The sequence below is a fragment of the Leucoraja erinacea genome, chromosome 4 (genome assembly GCF_028641065.1).
Source record: "Leucoraja erinacea ecotype New England chromosome 4, Leri_hhj_1, whole genome shotgun sequence".
NCBI lineage: Eukaryota > Metazoa > Chordata > Chondrichthyes > Rajiformes > Rajidae > Leucoraja > Leucoraja erinaceus.
This window is the reverse complement of record NC_073380.1, coordinates 22,719,882-22,735,572: the sequence shown is the minus strand read 5'-3', so window position 1 is coordinate 22,735,572 and position 15,691 is coordinate 22,719,882. Positions and strand designations below refer to the sequence as shown.

The 15,691-nt window shown below is 41.8% G+C and overlaps 1 protein-coding gene across 2 annotated transcripts in view; it reads left to right on the top strand.

Moving 5' to 3' along the window:
• Positions 1 to 15,691, top strand: part of col22a1 (collagen, type XXII, alpha 1) — a 260,574-nt gene that overhangs the window by 180,806 nt on the left and 64,077 nt on the right. For both annotated transcript variants that reach the window (XM_055633867.1, XM_055633868.1), the window contains exons 34-38: positions 1,358 to 1,411; positions 5,664 to 5,717; positions 8,966 to 9,019; positions 11,189 to 11,293; positions 11,437 to 11,481. In XM_055633867.1, coding sequence (XP_055489842.1) covers positions 1,358 to 1,411; positions 5,664 to 5,717; positions 8,966 to 9,019; positions 11,189 to 11,293; positions 11,437 to 11,481 — 312 coding nt within the window. The remainder of the gene's footprint in view (positions 1 to 1,357; positions 1,412 to 5,663; positions 5,718 to 8,965; positions 9,020 to 11,188; positions 11,294 to 11,436; positions 11,482 to 15,691) is intronic.

Here is a 15,691-nt window from a genome sequence, read left to right as displayed (position 1 = left end):
GAACCCAGACAATGTTTAATAAAGTTTAGCGGGCATTTAACATTACCGGTTGGTTTACTTACCTTTTTTTTAACAACGAGCTTTACCTTCGACTACCTTCGATTAACTTCGATTGACTTTGACTACCTACGAACAGCATTATGACCTACTAGGACCTACGTCGACTAAACCCACAAGTAAAAAAATATTGATTTTTTTTTTGGAGGTAACCTTTTTTTATTCGTGGGCATTTTTCACCATGTTGAAAAATATGCCGCAATCTAGCTGAGGTTTCGGATACACGGGGACTACTCTCGAGCATGCAGGAGAGTTAGAAAGACCTCCTAGGACCTCATGTCAACCATGCTGCGAGTATGAGTCGAGGGCAAACTCGTCTGAACTCGCAAATTAGGTCGCCGCAGTGGGACAGCCCCTTAACTTGGCTCCACGTGACTTTCCAGCTTTGTCCCACCTGTTCCCCTCACCTCTTTGTTCATGCTACTTCCTCAAAGAAGTACCCCAACTTGAAACATTGTCTGCACATTTTCTTCCACAGATGCTGCCTGACTGGGGGAGTTCTTCAGCATATTGTTTTTTCTTCAATATTAAAGAACATAATTTACTCTGAATCAGTACAATCTGGCATCTATGATCCCCCATAGTGCTACAATTTTTCGCCACCTTACTCACCATTCTCATCTGCTGCAAGTCAAATGTTGTTCTGATCAGTGAAATAGTACAAACGTTATGTAGATTTTCAAGGTTCCCCCTCACCCACAGCTCCCCTCACCCACACACCCCACCTCCCCCAAACCCCCCCCCCCCCTCTCCCACTGCACCCCTCCCTCATACACCCCCTCCCCCCCCCCCCCCCCCCCACACTCCCCCCTCTCCCACACACCCCCCTCCCCCACACACCCCCAACACATCCCTCCCCCACACACCCCTCCCCCCACCCCTCCTCCCCGCACTTTTGAAACTTCAGGGAAAAATCACGGAAATTCTTGTTGTACTGCAAATAATCTGCATTTAAGATTGAGCTTTGCTCAGCTCCGGTGAAGCCAACTTTAGAGAAACTGTGCAAAATGAAAATTCTGGGCCAGGATGTTTTATGTTGTACAAAGACGCAGGAGACTGCAGATACTGAAATCTGTACCAACAAACAATCTACTGGAGGAACTCTGCAGATCAAGCAGTGTCTATGGGGGAGAAAGCATCATCAACTTTGAAAGTCAAACCCTGCACCAGATGTTGCTTGACCCACTGAGTTCCTCCAGCAGATTACATTGTTTGTTACTGTACTTGAGCATATGTCATTAAGAAATGAATTCAGTTTTCACAGCATCTTTAACTGACATTGGCTATCTTTAACTATCAGGGTCAACATGGTAATCCTGGACCACCTGGGATCATTGGAGCTAAAGGAGAAATGGTAAGTTATTTATTTAAATCTAATTAATTTGGCTGCTAAACAATAGACAATAGACAATAGGTGCAGGATAGGCCATTCGGCCCTTAGAGTAGGTATGTTGCAAAACCTACCTTCAGCGGGGCTGCAGATCTGTCCCAGCCCATGTGCGTGATTTTGGCGCCGTTGAGAGGGGGGCGGGTTTAAAACGCGATTTTCCCTAGGCTATTCAAATCGAGGTTGTTCAGCCTACTTAGATGCTGACGAAAAATCGCTGCGAGGTTCAATCGCTGCAGCTATTTTTAAACTTAATTGGTTAATTTAATTGTTATAGTAGGTTAAAAATGATCCTCTAAACCCGCGACTGCCGCCAATGGGGCGGCTTTCATACCGGGGACAACGGAAGGTAGGTTGTTTATTTTTACATTAAAAAGGGCTTCTTAAGATCCCTTTATACAACGTTTTATGTTGCGAGTAGCTAATTTGGGGCACCATTAAATCCCGCAGTATTTTTCTGAGCATATGGGGTACAAATCTACCGCAATGGGAACGTTCCAAACCAGCGCGTTCCACAGTTCCACAGGATCTCACTCGAAAGCTGATTTAAATGGCCATTAATTTACAGCAATTGAACACTAAATTCCTTCCATTTGGCCTATAAATTAATTTATTTTAAAATCATGTTTTATTGTGAATTCTTTGTGAATGTTATTTGTATACTTAGGCTATTTAAAAATGTTAATCTTTTCTTAAGAAATGGATAGATGTTTAGATCTAGTAATTGAAGTTTGGAATTAGCTACAATTGGGTAACTAACTAATTATATGCTTTAATTTCAGGTCATCCAAGTAAGATTGTTTCATATTTGTTTCAGAATGCTTCAATCTATAATAACTGAACATTTGTTTCAGTTCTCTTAATTTTTAAGAAAGTTATGGCCATTTCACTGTCCTCAATCACAGCTTTTGTGTTGTCAATGGAAAATCAATAGGGAACAAGATGCTAATTTCTGAGTATGAAAATGGCCATAACTTGTTTTAATACTGAAGATATGAAAATGAATTAGGTATCAAATTAAACTTATTTTTGTGCTTTATCTGATGGGATAAATTGCAGACTTAGAAACATAGAAACATAGAAATTAGGTGCAGGAGTAGGCCATTCGGCCCTTCGAGCCTGCACCGGCATTCAATATGATCATGGCTGATCATCCAACTCAGTATCCCGTACCTGCCTTCTCTCCGTACCCTCTGATCCCCTTGGCCACAAGGGCCACATCTAACTCCCTCTTAAATATAGCCAATTAACTGGCCTCAACTACCCTCTGTGGCAGAGAGTTCCAGAGATTCACCACTCTCTGTGTGAAAAAAAGTTCTCCTCATCTCGGTTTTAAAGGATTTCCCCCTTATCCTTAAGCTGTGACCCCTTGTCCTGGACTTCCCCAACATCGGGAACAATCTTCCTGCATCTAGCCTGTCCAACCCCTTAAGAATTTTGTAAGTTTCTATAAGATCCCCTCTCAATCTCCTAAATTCTAGAGTATAAACCAAGTCTATCCAGTCTTTCTTCATAAGGCAGTCCTGACATCCCAGGAATCAGTCTGGTTTTTGACTTGATTTTTAAAATCTCAAAATTTTGTAACATTGCTACTTAGAGCCAGCACCGCCATTCAATGTGATCGTGGGTGATCATCCCCAATCAGTACCCCGTTCCTGCCTTCTCCCCATATCCCCTGACTCTGCTATCTTTAAGAGCCCTGTCTAGCTCTCTCTTGATACATACCAATTGTTTTGTGTATGTCAAAGCTAACAAAGCTATAAATAAAAACACTCCTATCTGAGAAAAATTGATGTAACCAAGATTTTTTGTTTTTCTTATATCCCGTTCTCTCACTACGTTTAAGCAATGTCCAGATCATAAGAAGTTGCTACATTAAATACCTTTCCTCATCATCCTTTGTTTTTATTTGTTTTTATATTAAATCTGTCAATGCTGGTTTCGGAACGTCATGCTAGTGGAATACTTTGTCGTTAATTGTTGTGCTTATACCTCTGCTAAATCTCACCATAATTTTGTTTACAGAAGGCAAACAACCATAAATCTTTCAGTCTCTCCACATAGCTGGTCTCTGCACACTTCAGTAATCATCTTCCACACCTTTTTCCACTGACAGGTGGTGCATGCAATTGGCCACTGTCATTAGCTGGATAATTGTGCCCAAATAGTCATTTAAAACAATTACCATAATTACTTGTTTCCGTTAACCTGCAGCCTGGAAAATGTAATGCACAATAATTTCAACATACGTTTGGCAGGACCTGAGAAAATGTAGTAGATGACAGTTTGTTTCATATTATAGTCCATGACAACTCTTGTCTTTTTTTGCAATAGTAATTAACATGAACTTGCATTCCTATCATGCTTCTAATTTAGAGAAAAGCACATGAGGTGAATGAAGGAAAATGCTCAAATTCTGATAATTTTATGAGAAAAGAGATAAAGTAGATATTTGCAGGTAAAATAATTAAATGATTTGGGGCCTCCATTTTGATGCACTATCCTCAGGCATACCTTTCACCAACAATTAATTTAGTTGAGTCACAAACTATATTTGGAGCCCACCTTATTTGCCTTCCCATTCCAAGTGAGAATCTTCTTTTCCATTTCCATTGGTATACTAGAACCAATTGGATATAAAATCCTGTAAACTTTTCAAATTGCATGTGCATCATTCTTACACACTTCAGTGAATGCGGACGGGCTGCTTTCCACAAGTAACATTAGACAATTTGCAGATGACACAAAGCTGGGTGTCAGTGTGAACTGTGAGGAGGATGCTAAGAGAATGCAGGGTTACTTGGACAGGTTGGGTGAGTGGGCAAATGTATGGCATATGCAGTTTAATGTGGATAAATGTGAGGTTATCCACTTTGGTAGCAAAAAAAACAGGAAGGAAGATTATTTTCTAAATGGTGTCAAGTTGGGAAAAGGGGAAGTACAATGAGATCTGGGGGGTCCTTGATCATCAGTCAATGAAAGTAGGTTGCTTGCAGGTACAGCAGGCAGTGAAGAAAGAAAATGGCATGTTGGCCTTCATAACAAGATGAGTTGAGTATAGGAGCAAAGAGATCCTTCTGCAGTTGTACAGGGCCCTAGTGAGACCACACCTGGAGTATTGTGTGCAGTTTTGGTCTCCAAATTTGAGGAAGGACATTCTTGCTGTCATATTCTGAGAGAATGGAGCGGCTGAGCTTGTATACTCTGGAATTTAGATGGATGAGAGGGCATCTTATTGAAACATATAAGATTATTAAGGGTTTGGACATGCTAGAAGCAGGAAACATGTTCCCGATGTTGGGGGAGTCTGGAACTAGGGGCCATAGTTTAAGAATAAGGGGTAAGCCATTTACAACGGAGATGAGGAAACACTTTTTCACACATGGAGTTGTGTATCTGTGGGATTCTCTGCCTCAGAGGGCGGCGGAGGCCGGTTCTCTGGATACTTTCAAGAGAGAGCTAGATAGGACTCTTAAAGATAGTGGAGTCAGGGGATATGGGGAGAAGGCAGTAACGGGGTACTGTTTGCAGATGATTAGCCATGATCACATTAAATGGCGTTGCTGGCTCAAAAGGCCGAATGCTGTACTCCTTCATCTATTGTCCTTGTCAATTGTTATAGAGTACCATCAGTACTAACTAACTTTAGGATATTAGTTTAGTTTATTGTCATGTGTATCAAGAATATACGTGATTACAACTGAGGCACCCACGGTGTACTAATAAGTGATAAAGGGAATAATGTTTAGTCCAATAGTCCAGCAAAGTGCCATTAAATATAGTTCAAGGGTCTCCAATGAGGTAGATAATAGCTCAGGACTGCTCCCTAGTTGTTGGTACCAGTTCTTACTGGCTACCAGTATGTAATCTCACTAAGCATAAGACATATTGCCACCCTCAGTACTACTTAAACCAAATCCCATCAAATGATGCCAGTCCCCAACCTAATTGAATGTTGGAATAGCTGTGCCTTCTGTTCATTCTAATTCCAAACAACACCACATCATAGACCAAATTAAAATTAGCTTGAGCTGACAACTATAATTAACAAGGTTCACAAACCAACAGTTTCTCACTGGTAGAATTGGTTCAATGGACGGCTTTATCAGAATTCTGCCACCGGTTATTTCATGCCTTCGAGTGTGATTAATTCATTATATTATCTAAACTAATTGATACAGTTCTGGAAATGTGTTTGCTTTCACTTATCTCATTACAGGGTATTATTGGAAGATCAGGACCACCAGGCATACATGGGGTGCCAGGAAACGTGGTAAGTGACAAAAGTAGCATTACCAAAGAGGGATTATTTTATAGCAGATTGCGTATGATTGTGGGTTGTTTAGTAGTGGAGTGGGTCGACAGAAACTGGTGGCGAGTGGGAAGATCGGTGAGACTAAGGAAGCTGTTTATCTAAATGTACTTAACAAACATCATAATATTGAAGAAGAATAGATCATATGATGCACCAAAGAGGAAGAGAGACAGAAAGATGTGTAACAAAAGACAGAACTTGGAATATTATATTAAAGTTCAGCATATATAATTGCTGAGGACCTAGATTCAATGTTTTCAAGATTCCTGTTTATGTTGCTTCAACTGGAAACTGAGCTGACTGGATGTGTCAGCCTTGGTCAAAAACATTGACTACATTTGCTTCCCTAGATTAATGTGGACACTAAACATTTCATAAAATTATGAGATAGACCCATGCTGACCGGATAAAAGTATATAGATAAAGAAGGAAAATCATATACATTTGATTAAATATCAAATAGCAGACCTGCAGTTTTAATTTTGAAATGTGTTCTTGGAACAAAAACATCCACAGGCAAAGGGTAGAAAATCACTTCAATGCCGCGGACACTAGAAGCATGTGGCAGGGTGTCAGGGACATCACTGACTACAAGAGCAGCCCCGCCAGCCCCCACGGTGATATCACACTGGCCAACGAACTGAACACCTTCTTTGCCCGGTTCGAAACTGGCAACACCACCAGGAGTGGAATAACCCCGGCCATGGTGGAGGGACAGGCCTTAACACTGAGCACTCAGGAGGTACAATGCGCTCTGCATAGGATCAATCCACGCAAGGCTGCAGGCCCGGATGGAGTCTAGGGAAGGGTACTAAAGGACTGTGCTGTACAGCTGGCGGAGGTATTCATGAGAATCTTCAATCTATCTCTATCTCTGGCAACGGTCCCCAAGTGCCTGAAAACAGCCACCATAGTGCCGGTGCCGAAAAAGTCCAAAGTCACCAACCTGAACTCCAATCCCAATGAAGTGCTTCGAAAGGCTAGTCCTCTAATATCAAATCCAGCATCCCTGCCTCACTGGACTCTCATCAATTTGCATACAGGGCAAATAGATCAACAGAGGATGCCATCTCTCTGGCTCTTTACACTGTCCTGACTCACCTGGACAGACAGGGCACATACGTGAGGATGCTCTTCATTGACTATAGCTCTGCATTCAATACGGTCATCCCCACCAAGCTCACCACCAAACTCCACCAGCTAGGCCTCAGCTCGCCGATATGCGATTGGATCCTGAACTTTCGCAGGCAGTGAGACTGGGCCCGCACCTGTCCTCCACTATCACCCTGAGCACCAGCTCACCACAGGGCTGTGTATTAAGCCCTATTCTCTACTCACTCTTCACTCACGACTGTGTTCCTGCATTCGACACTAACACCATCATGAAGTTTGCAGACGACACTACAGTGATTGGGCTGATTACCAACGGTGATGAAACAAAATACAGGGCGGAGGTGCAGAACCTGGCGGACTGGTGCACACGCAACAACTTGTCACCAAACACCTTCAAGACCAAGGAGCTGATTATTGACTTCAGGAGGTCCCATAATGGAGAATATGCCCCAATCTCCATTTACGGGGAAAGTGTGGAGAGAGTGTCCAGCTTTAAGTTTCTGGGCACTCACATTTCAGAGGACCTCACATGGTCCACCAACACCACTGCGCTGGTCAAGAAGGCACAGCAACGACTGTTCTTCCTGAGGACATTAAAAAAGACTGGTCTGCCCCAACAGCTGCTGACAACGTTCTACCACTGCACCACAGAGAGCATATTAACGTATGGCATCTCTATGTGGTATCTCAGCTGCACGGAGGCGGAGAGGAGAGCTCTTCAGCGCGTCGTCCACAGAGCGCAGAGGATCATTGGGACACAGCTACCAGCCTTGGAGGGCATCTACCACACACGGTGCCTCAGGAAGGCCGTCAGCATCCATAAAGACTCATCACACCCCTGTAACGGACTGTTTGAACTACTTCCCTCCGGCAGACGTTACAAGGCCTTCTACGCCCGCACCTCCAGACTCAGAAACAGCTTTATTCCAAGAGCTATAGCGGCTCTGAACCGGCCCTGCTGAGTGCTCCCCCTCCCGGATTGTCTCCCTCGGATGGTCACGACACACAGCTTATTTATTTATTTTACTTTTCTTTTTCATCGGTTGGAGCTGCATACTAAATCTCGTTCCACTGACGTGCAATGACAATAAAATATATTATTATTATTAAGATGAGATGCAATGTATTTAAGATAATTGCACTGTACTGTTACCTTAGTCTGAGAGTGGCAGTTTTCTATGGTGCAATCAATACTTCCTTTAATGAACCTACATAGAAATGTGCAGATTGAGTTACATGGCTGGAGGCTCATCATTTGTCACAATGATCACATTAGGCTTGAACATGATGCCCAATCAAATGACATATAATTAAGTGGAAAACCAGTTAAGCAAAGTTTGTTAATATACTTTTGCAAAGGTTCTGCAAAAGTTATAAAGGTTTTGTCCACCATAATTGAATAGGTTTTCTCGGACAAGGTAAAGAGGAGAAAATATGAACTCACCTCATTTCGGGTACATTCACCTCCTTACATCTGAGAATCCCAGAGGAAGGCAAATACCTGATTTAATGAACTACCATTTTAGAGGCTGATTCAGAAATGTTGCAATGCCACATCTCGGAAACTCTACTTAAAATCTCCTCAATATCACACTCCCCATATCCAGAATCACCTGAATGTTGAATGCATTCACTAAAGCTAAGGCGCAATTCCCCAAACTCTCAGTTAACTTCCAGCCTTGTCCATGTGGTCTCGGGGTTCCTGACGCCACCAAGTTGGGACCCTGTCTACAGCAACTGAATGGTAGAAGGGTACTCAGGCAATTGACTGCATTGTTATAATTCTCTCTCTTTCTCCCTTGTCCTTTCTCTTTATACAGTGCAACACTGTATTATCCATGTATGCATTGAATCATTCGGAGGTTAGTTAGCTCTCGGAGGTGTGGTGTTGCAGTAGGAGGTACAAAGCATAGAATTTCCCAGGCTGCAACTGTGGGGAAAATTCACACCCCCTTCCAAAAAACCTTCCCAGAACAATGGGTGCACAGTGTATAGAGCGGTATTCAGGAGTTGAGATATTTCACAGATGATGGATATGCTTTTTTTTTCAAATAAATAAAATAAAAAATACTAATTATGTCTTTGTTACATAGGGGATCCCTGGAGTGGCCGGTCCTCCAGGCAAGGATGGTCTCAGAGGTGAGAAGGTAAGAATCCTATTAATAATGGGCTGCAGTGAATGACGGGACAATTTGTCTTGGGAATCATGGACAAAAGTCAGATTTGGTAGAGATGTAAGCGTCATTTGGAATGTTGATGGGCAGTATGAGAATACACTTCTGAGTCAACAGCCTAACGTTGCATTATCATTTACCGATTAGAGTGAGTGGTGAGAAAGTTAAAGGAGATCTGAGTGGTAAGTTTTCACACAAAGGGTGGTGTAAATATGTGAAAGGAGTAGCCAGAGGCAGAGGTAAATATAATTATAACATAGATATTTGGACAAGCATTTAAATAGGAAAATCATAGAAGAATGTGGGACTAATGTGGACAAATTAGATTATCGTAAAGACACATTACCGGTGGCATGGATGAGGTTGGCTGAAAGGGCCCTATACTGTGCGGTACATTCTCATAACTCTGCGGTGTGTTAGGCCTGAAAGCATTTTGTACAAGGAAAGGTCTTTCCCTTGCAGACCGTGACAATTTGGAGCGCTCAGAGAAAGTCAGATGTTCAGGACTGGGTCCAGGATTAAAACCATGCCCTCTAGTCTTTGACATTCCTATCCTACGATGGGGTCATTGCCTCCACTTTGGTGAACTCATATTCACTAGTGTAAGATCAACAAGGCTTTTTGAAAGGCAATTAGTACCAAAGGAAGAAACAAGTATTGAAACTGCTATGATGGATGATCTTGTAAGATTCTAGTAATATCACAGGCTCAATTACCCAAACTATCTCCTTTAACCACAGACATTGCATGGGATGTGATTAAGATATTAATAGAAGTGTATAAAATCACAATAGGGTGAATGCACAGGGTAGAGGAATAAAAAAAAAGAGGACAAGGTTAAACTGAGAGGGACAAGATTTAATATGAACCTGAGGGGCAACATTATCACTCAGAGGATATGTATGAATATAATGAGCTGCCAGTGGACGTACCTGACTCAACAACTATAACAGTATTTAAAGGGCACTTGGACAGATACATGGATAGGAAGGACTTGGACTGCAATGAGCAACCGCCAGCAAACGTGACTAGCTTAGATGAGTTATTTTGATCGGCATGGACGAGTTGCCCCAAATGGCCTCTTTCTGTCCTGTATGACTCTATATGACTGACTATCTTGGGCTGCCAACCATTACATACATCAAGATGGGCTCTGAGGACTCAGGCCTGGCTTTTTAAGTAGGTGTTAGTCACCAATGCAGGCACCAATAAGAACCTAGCTCTAATTTTGAGCCTTCAATCATTCATTCATTCATCCATTCATTCATTCATTCATTCATTCATTATTAATTAATTAATTCATTCAATCATTCATTCAATCACATCTCCTGGTTGCCAAATGACATTGAGCTTCATGCACATTATGAATCATGTTCATAAGTTATAGAAGCAGAATTAAGCTATTTGGCCCATTAAATCTACTCCACTATTCAATTATGGCCGATCTGTCATTCCCTCTCAACCCCTTTCTCCTTCCCATAGCCCCTGATACCCATACTAGTCAAGAATCTGTCAATCTCCTCCTTAAAAATATCCATTGACTTGGCCTCCACAGCCTTCTGCGGCAATGAATTCCACATATCCACCACCCTCAGATGTATGTGCTGACATCACTGGTCACTCCTTTTAAGGAGTTGTTGGTTTTACATTGGCATTCCTTGTCAGTGCTATAGGGAGTAGACAGATTTCCTTTCCAATCAAGGAAGTCCTGTACAATATGGGACTGTCGGTAACCCCACCTGACATGTTGACAAAAGTTAAGAGTCTAATGGTATACGTTAGCAACCCGTCTTCAATGTGCACTGGCATAATCTGCAAACAAAGTGCAGAATTGTTACTATGTTTAAGCCAGTGTCCCTAGTGCACTGTGTGGCCTGATATTATTTTCACACTTGGTATCGGTATCACAGAATGTACGTTCCCATATTGTCCATGCCTATTTTGTCTTGTGCCAAGCACAGGAGATTATGAACAACCAGCCAAGAAAACTTGAGAGATGGATCAAACCTTTAAATGCTACTTGCAACGGTGGTAGTTCCTCTGAGTTTAGCTATATCGTATATGAAGAGGAAACTGACCCTCAACTATTACGGTAATCAGAGATTAAATATTTAATATTCTTCTCTTGCTGTCTAAATACAGGGAGTACCTGGTAATGATGGAGAGCCAGGGATGCCTGGAACTCCTGGTGATCTTGGACCAGCTGGAATCCCTGGAACACCAGGTGAAAGTATAACTGGAAAAAAGGTAATAAGTTGAACAACATTTGAGAGTGTAAATTCAGTGAATTAGAAATGTGCTTGTTCTGGTAAACCATGCTTTGGGAAGTTGTGTCAAAGAGTTAGAGTGATTTTATTCCACATCATAACCTTGATGATTGGTATTTACAGGGGCAGCCTGGTACATCTGGTTTGCCAGGACTTCAAGGATTAAAGGTAAGAAAATATTTGAATCAGAACCAATTCATTAACTTTTGTCTCTAAGAATATCAAGGCAAACAGTTATTTTTTCCAGCATCATTGCTGATGCTTTTATTCATTGTCAAAACAACAGAAGATAATGAAGTCTTCACATGCAAGGCAAAGTCAGTCTGCTATTTGTAGTACATAGCAGGATGTTTCATGCAGTAGTTGGCTCTTAATATTCGTTGGTCCAAATGTGGCTTATTTTCCATTTGCAACGTTTGAAGGGAGTTTTAACGTCCTCGCCTTCCTCTACGCCCACGACGCCTTCTCCTTCTCCTCCTTCTACCACCACGTCTTCTTCCTCTTCCAGAACCTCTCCTAGACTGGCTTCTTGCCATAGTGGTACTTTGGCTTCACTCTGAACACTGCTATCACTCCAGAAATGTTGCCATTTTATACAGAGCATGCGTGGCAATGTCGCCATGACGCCGATTGTGATGTAACCAAGTTCTTAACATCATGCCCTTATATGGTACCAATAACAATATCGTTGGTACTATGTGCCTGCCTACATTTCATAACCTTTTATGGCATTGAAGTGTATACATAACCTATGTGGTGCATTTTGACTCTGTTTATACCTTATTAAGTGCTGCAGTGTTGCCGGTCATCAGGTGGGCTGGAGCCAAACAGCTCTATAAAACCAATTGCATATTTTGTATTTCTTTCATAACATAGTATTAACCAGAACGTGGGATGTGAGTGTCCTGAACCTGTTAGGGAGTCAGAGGAGGTGATTGGAAGAACCCAAAGGAGGCTTGAAAATGAGAGCCTGAAATGAAGCAGAGAGAAAATGCTCAAACAAAATGAGAAGCCAGGAATGTATGCGTATACCTGCAGCTTGGGAATGAGAGTTAAAGGTGGATGGAGTGGAACATAGTATTATCTGAAGCCGGAGGCAAAAAACGGAATGCAAGGTGGACATATATATATATATATATCCATATATATATATTGAATTCATGTAATATGAAAGACTAGAATCAAAGAAGATTTTAAAAAGAATAAAATAAATTCTATTGAAAATGTTCCAGTTTATTAGAAACATAGAAATATAGAAAATAGGTGCAGGAGTAGGCCATTCGGCCCTTCGAGCCTGCACCGCCATTCAATATGATCATGGCTGATCATCCAACTCAGTTTCTTGTACCTGCCTTTAGCCACAAGGGCCACGTCGAACTCCCTCTTAAATATAACCAATGAACTGGCCTCAACTACCTTCTGCGGGAGAGAATTCCAGAGATTCGCCACTCTCTGTGTGAAAAAGGTTTTCCTCATCTCGGTCCTAAAAGATTTCCCCGTTATCCTCAAACTGTGACCCCTTGTTCTGGACTTCCCCAACATCGGGAACAATCTTCCTGCATCTAGCCTGTCCAACCCCTTAAGAATTTTCTATTGTGATCCCATTCAGGGCATTTTAAACAGCTCACATATGCTTACCGGAGGTGTCTGCCTGATGAGCTGACCTTCCCTCCTAGCATAGGGCCTCATTTCAATGATTTGCTGGAGTGACCCATTATTCCAATTCAACAACAGTTGTGTCAGGCTGACACTTTGCATGGGGACCCGGACCTGAGTCATAATGTGATGTAGTCAGTTGTGATTCTCCAACCCCATTTCATGATGTTTTGACCAATTCCCCTTTTCATCAGATCAGTTCAGTTTATTGCATGTGCACCGTGGTGTGAAAAGGTTTGTTGCGTACTAAACAGTCAGCAGAAAGACAAAATACCAGATTGCAATCAATGCATTTACACTGTACATAAGGGAATAATTTTCATGCAAGGTTAAGTCAGCAAAGTCCGATCAAGGATAGTTGAGGGTCATCAAAGAGGTAGATGTAGTTCACAGCACTGTTCTCCCCATTGTGCAGGCCAATTTCTAGAAGGTTGACAATTTTCATATCCCTTTCTGTCACCACAGGATGAGAATATACAGGATGATCAGTACATTTGCAGGTGACATTAAAGTGGGTGGTGGTATCAGAGAGTGAAAATGGTTATCAAAAATTACAGCACATTAGATCAGGTGGGAAAGTGGGCTTGAGGAATGGTGAATAGAGTTTAATGCGGATTAAGTGTGAAGTTTTGAAATTTCGAAAGTTTCATCAGGGCCTGCACGGTGAATGGTCCTGGGGAGTGTTGTGGAGTAGAAGCTTCTAGGAGTTTACAAATTAAATGAGATTTACTTTTGATAGTGTATACTTAACAATTAAGATTAGAAATGCTATTCATGAGATATGAGCATAGTGAGCAAGGACAGCAATTGTTGTCCATATCTTTTGGTTTGTATTTAGCATCTGTAACTCTCTGCAATATCTTGCAGCCTTGAGCAGAGCGGTTGCCATACCAGGCTGTGATGCATCTGGATAATAATGCTTTCTAAGGTGCCTTTGTAAAAAATAGACATCCTGAATTTTCTTAGTCATCTGAGGAAGTTCTGGAGTGGGCATGTATTCTTGACCATGGTGTTGATGTGGTTGAACCAGGTCAAATTGGTGGTGGGCTTGAAGCTCTTGACCATTGTTTACAGATATATGGTGGAAGCCTTCAGCCGATTGAGTCCATGCCAACCATCGCTCACCCAAACATCATTCTTTGATCGATATACAAAAATGTCCTTTACTCACATTTGCAATTGCCCTGAAAAAGTAGATGTTGATTAGTTTCTTTCGCAATTGCCTTTACAAATAATTAACTTACAATGAACATTAAAATCTCCAAATTTAGATAAATAAACGACAAATAACCCATCACCCCCAGCCCATCTTCCCTGTGCCTGACCTTGATTCACCCATTTCTTCCCTTCTCCTTCCACCTATATTCCTTCCCGGCTTCACAATTCATACCTCTTCTATCTATCTCGCACATTGTCTTTTCATCTTTGGCCTTTGTCCAACTATCTATCAACCCACCCCCCCCCCCCCCCCCCCCCCCCCCCCCCCCCCCCCCCCCCCCCCTCACCTGTAAGCACCTGTCTATCGCTTGGCTAACATTAGCCCTCCCTGACCACAATCAGTCTGAAGAAGGGTCCTAACCTAGAAACGTCACCTATTCCAGTTCTGCTCCTGTGATGCTGCTCCTGACCGATGAGTTATTTCAGCACTTTGTGTCTTTTTTTACAATTAAGTGGTTGGCTGAACCAATTATTTGGCTGCCAATATATTAGAGGAGCAATGACTAATACATTGTTAGTTTGCTTTGACATAATGAAATGTCAAGTTGCATCCATACTTGGATAGTTTCACTGATGAGAATCATATTGAAATGTTTTGATCTATTGTCAAAAATATTTCCTTTTTTTCTTGGATGTGTATTTCTCATTCACCCGTCTCCTGTTTACCATTAAATCATCACCTATTTATTGCCAAACGTTTGCACAAGAATAACCTGATCCATGTCTTTTCACATTACATTTGTTATCAAGCTCATATATATAGGCTGACATTCCAGTGACATAATATTAGTGTCAGCAATGCCATCTTTCAGATGAAATGTCAAGTAGATCTGATTTCATTTTTTAAATATGTCTTCAAAGATCTATGTAACTTTGTTCAAATGTAATTTGGCGTTATATCCAGTCAACATTTATCCTTCATTTAACATGTATCCCTAAACTTATATTAATGACCCTTCTGACATGGATGCCCCCACAAGTAGTCATCAATAGACAATAGTTGCAGGAGTAGGCCATTCGGCCCTTCGAGTCAGCACCGCCATTCCGTGGTCATGGCTGATCATCCACAATCAGTTCCCCGTTCCTGCCTTCTCCCAATATCCCTTGACTCCGCTATCTTCAAGAGCTCTATCTAACTCCCTCTTGAAAACATCCAGAGAACCGGCCTCCACTGCCCTCTGAGGCAAATAATTCCACAGACTTACAACTCTCTGTGTGAAAAATTATTTCCTCATCTCCGTTCTAAATGGCTTACCCCTTATTCTCAAACTGTGCCCCTGGTTTTGGACTCCCCCAACATCAGGAACATGTTTCCTGCCTCTAGCATGTCCAAACCCTTAATAATCTTATTTTTTTCAATAAGATCGCCTCTCATCCTAAATTCCATAGTACACAAGTTCAGCTGCTCCATTCTATCAACATATGACTGCCCCGTCATCACTGGAATCAAGTAGAAACAGAAGGAAATGAAATCTTTGAGAGTTTTAAATGCTGATAATAGCCA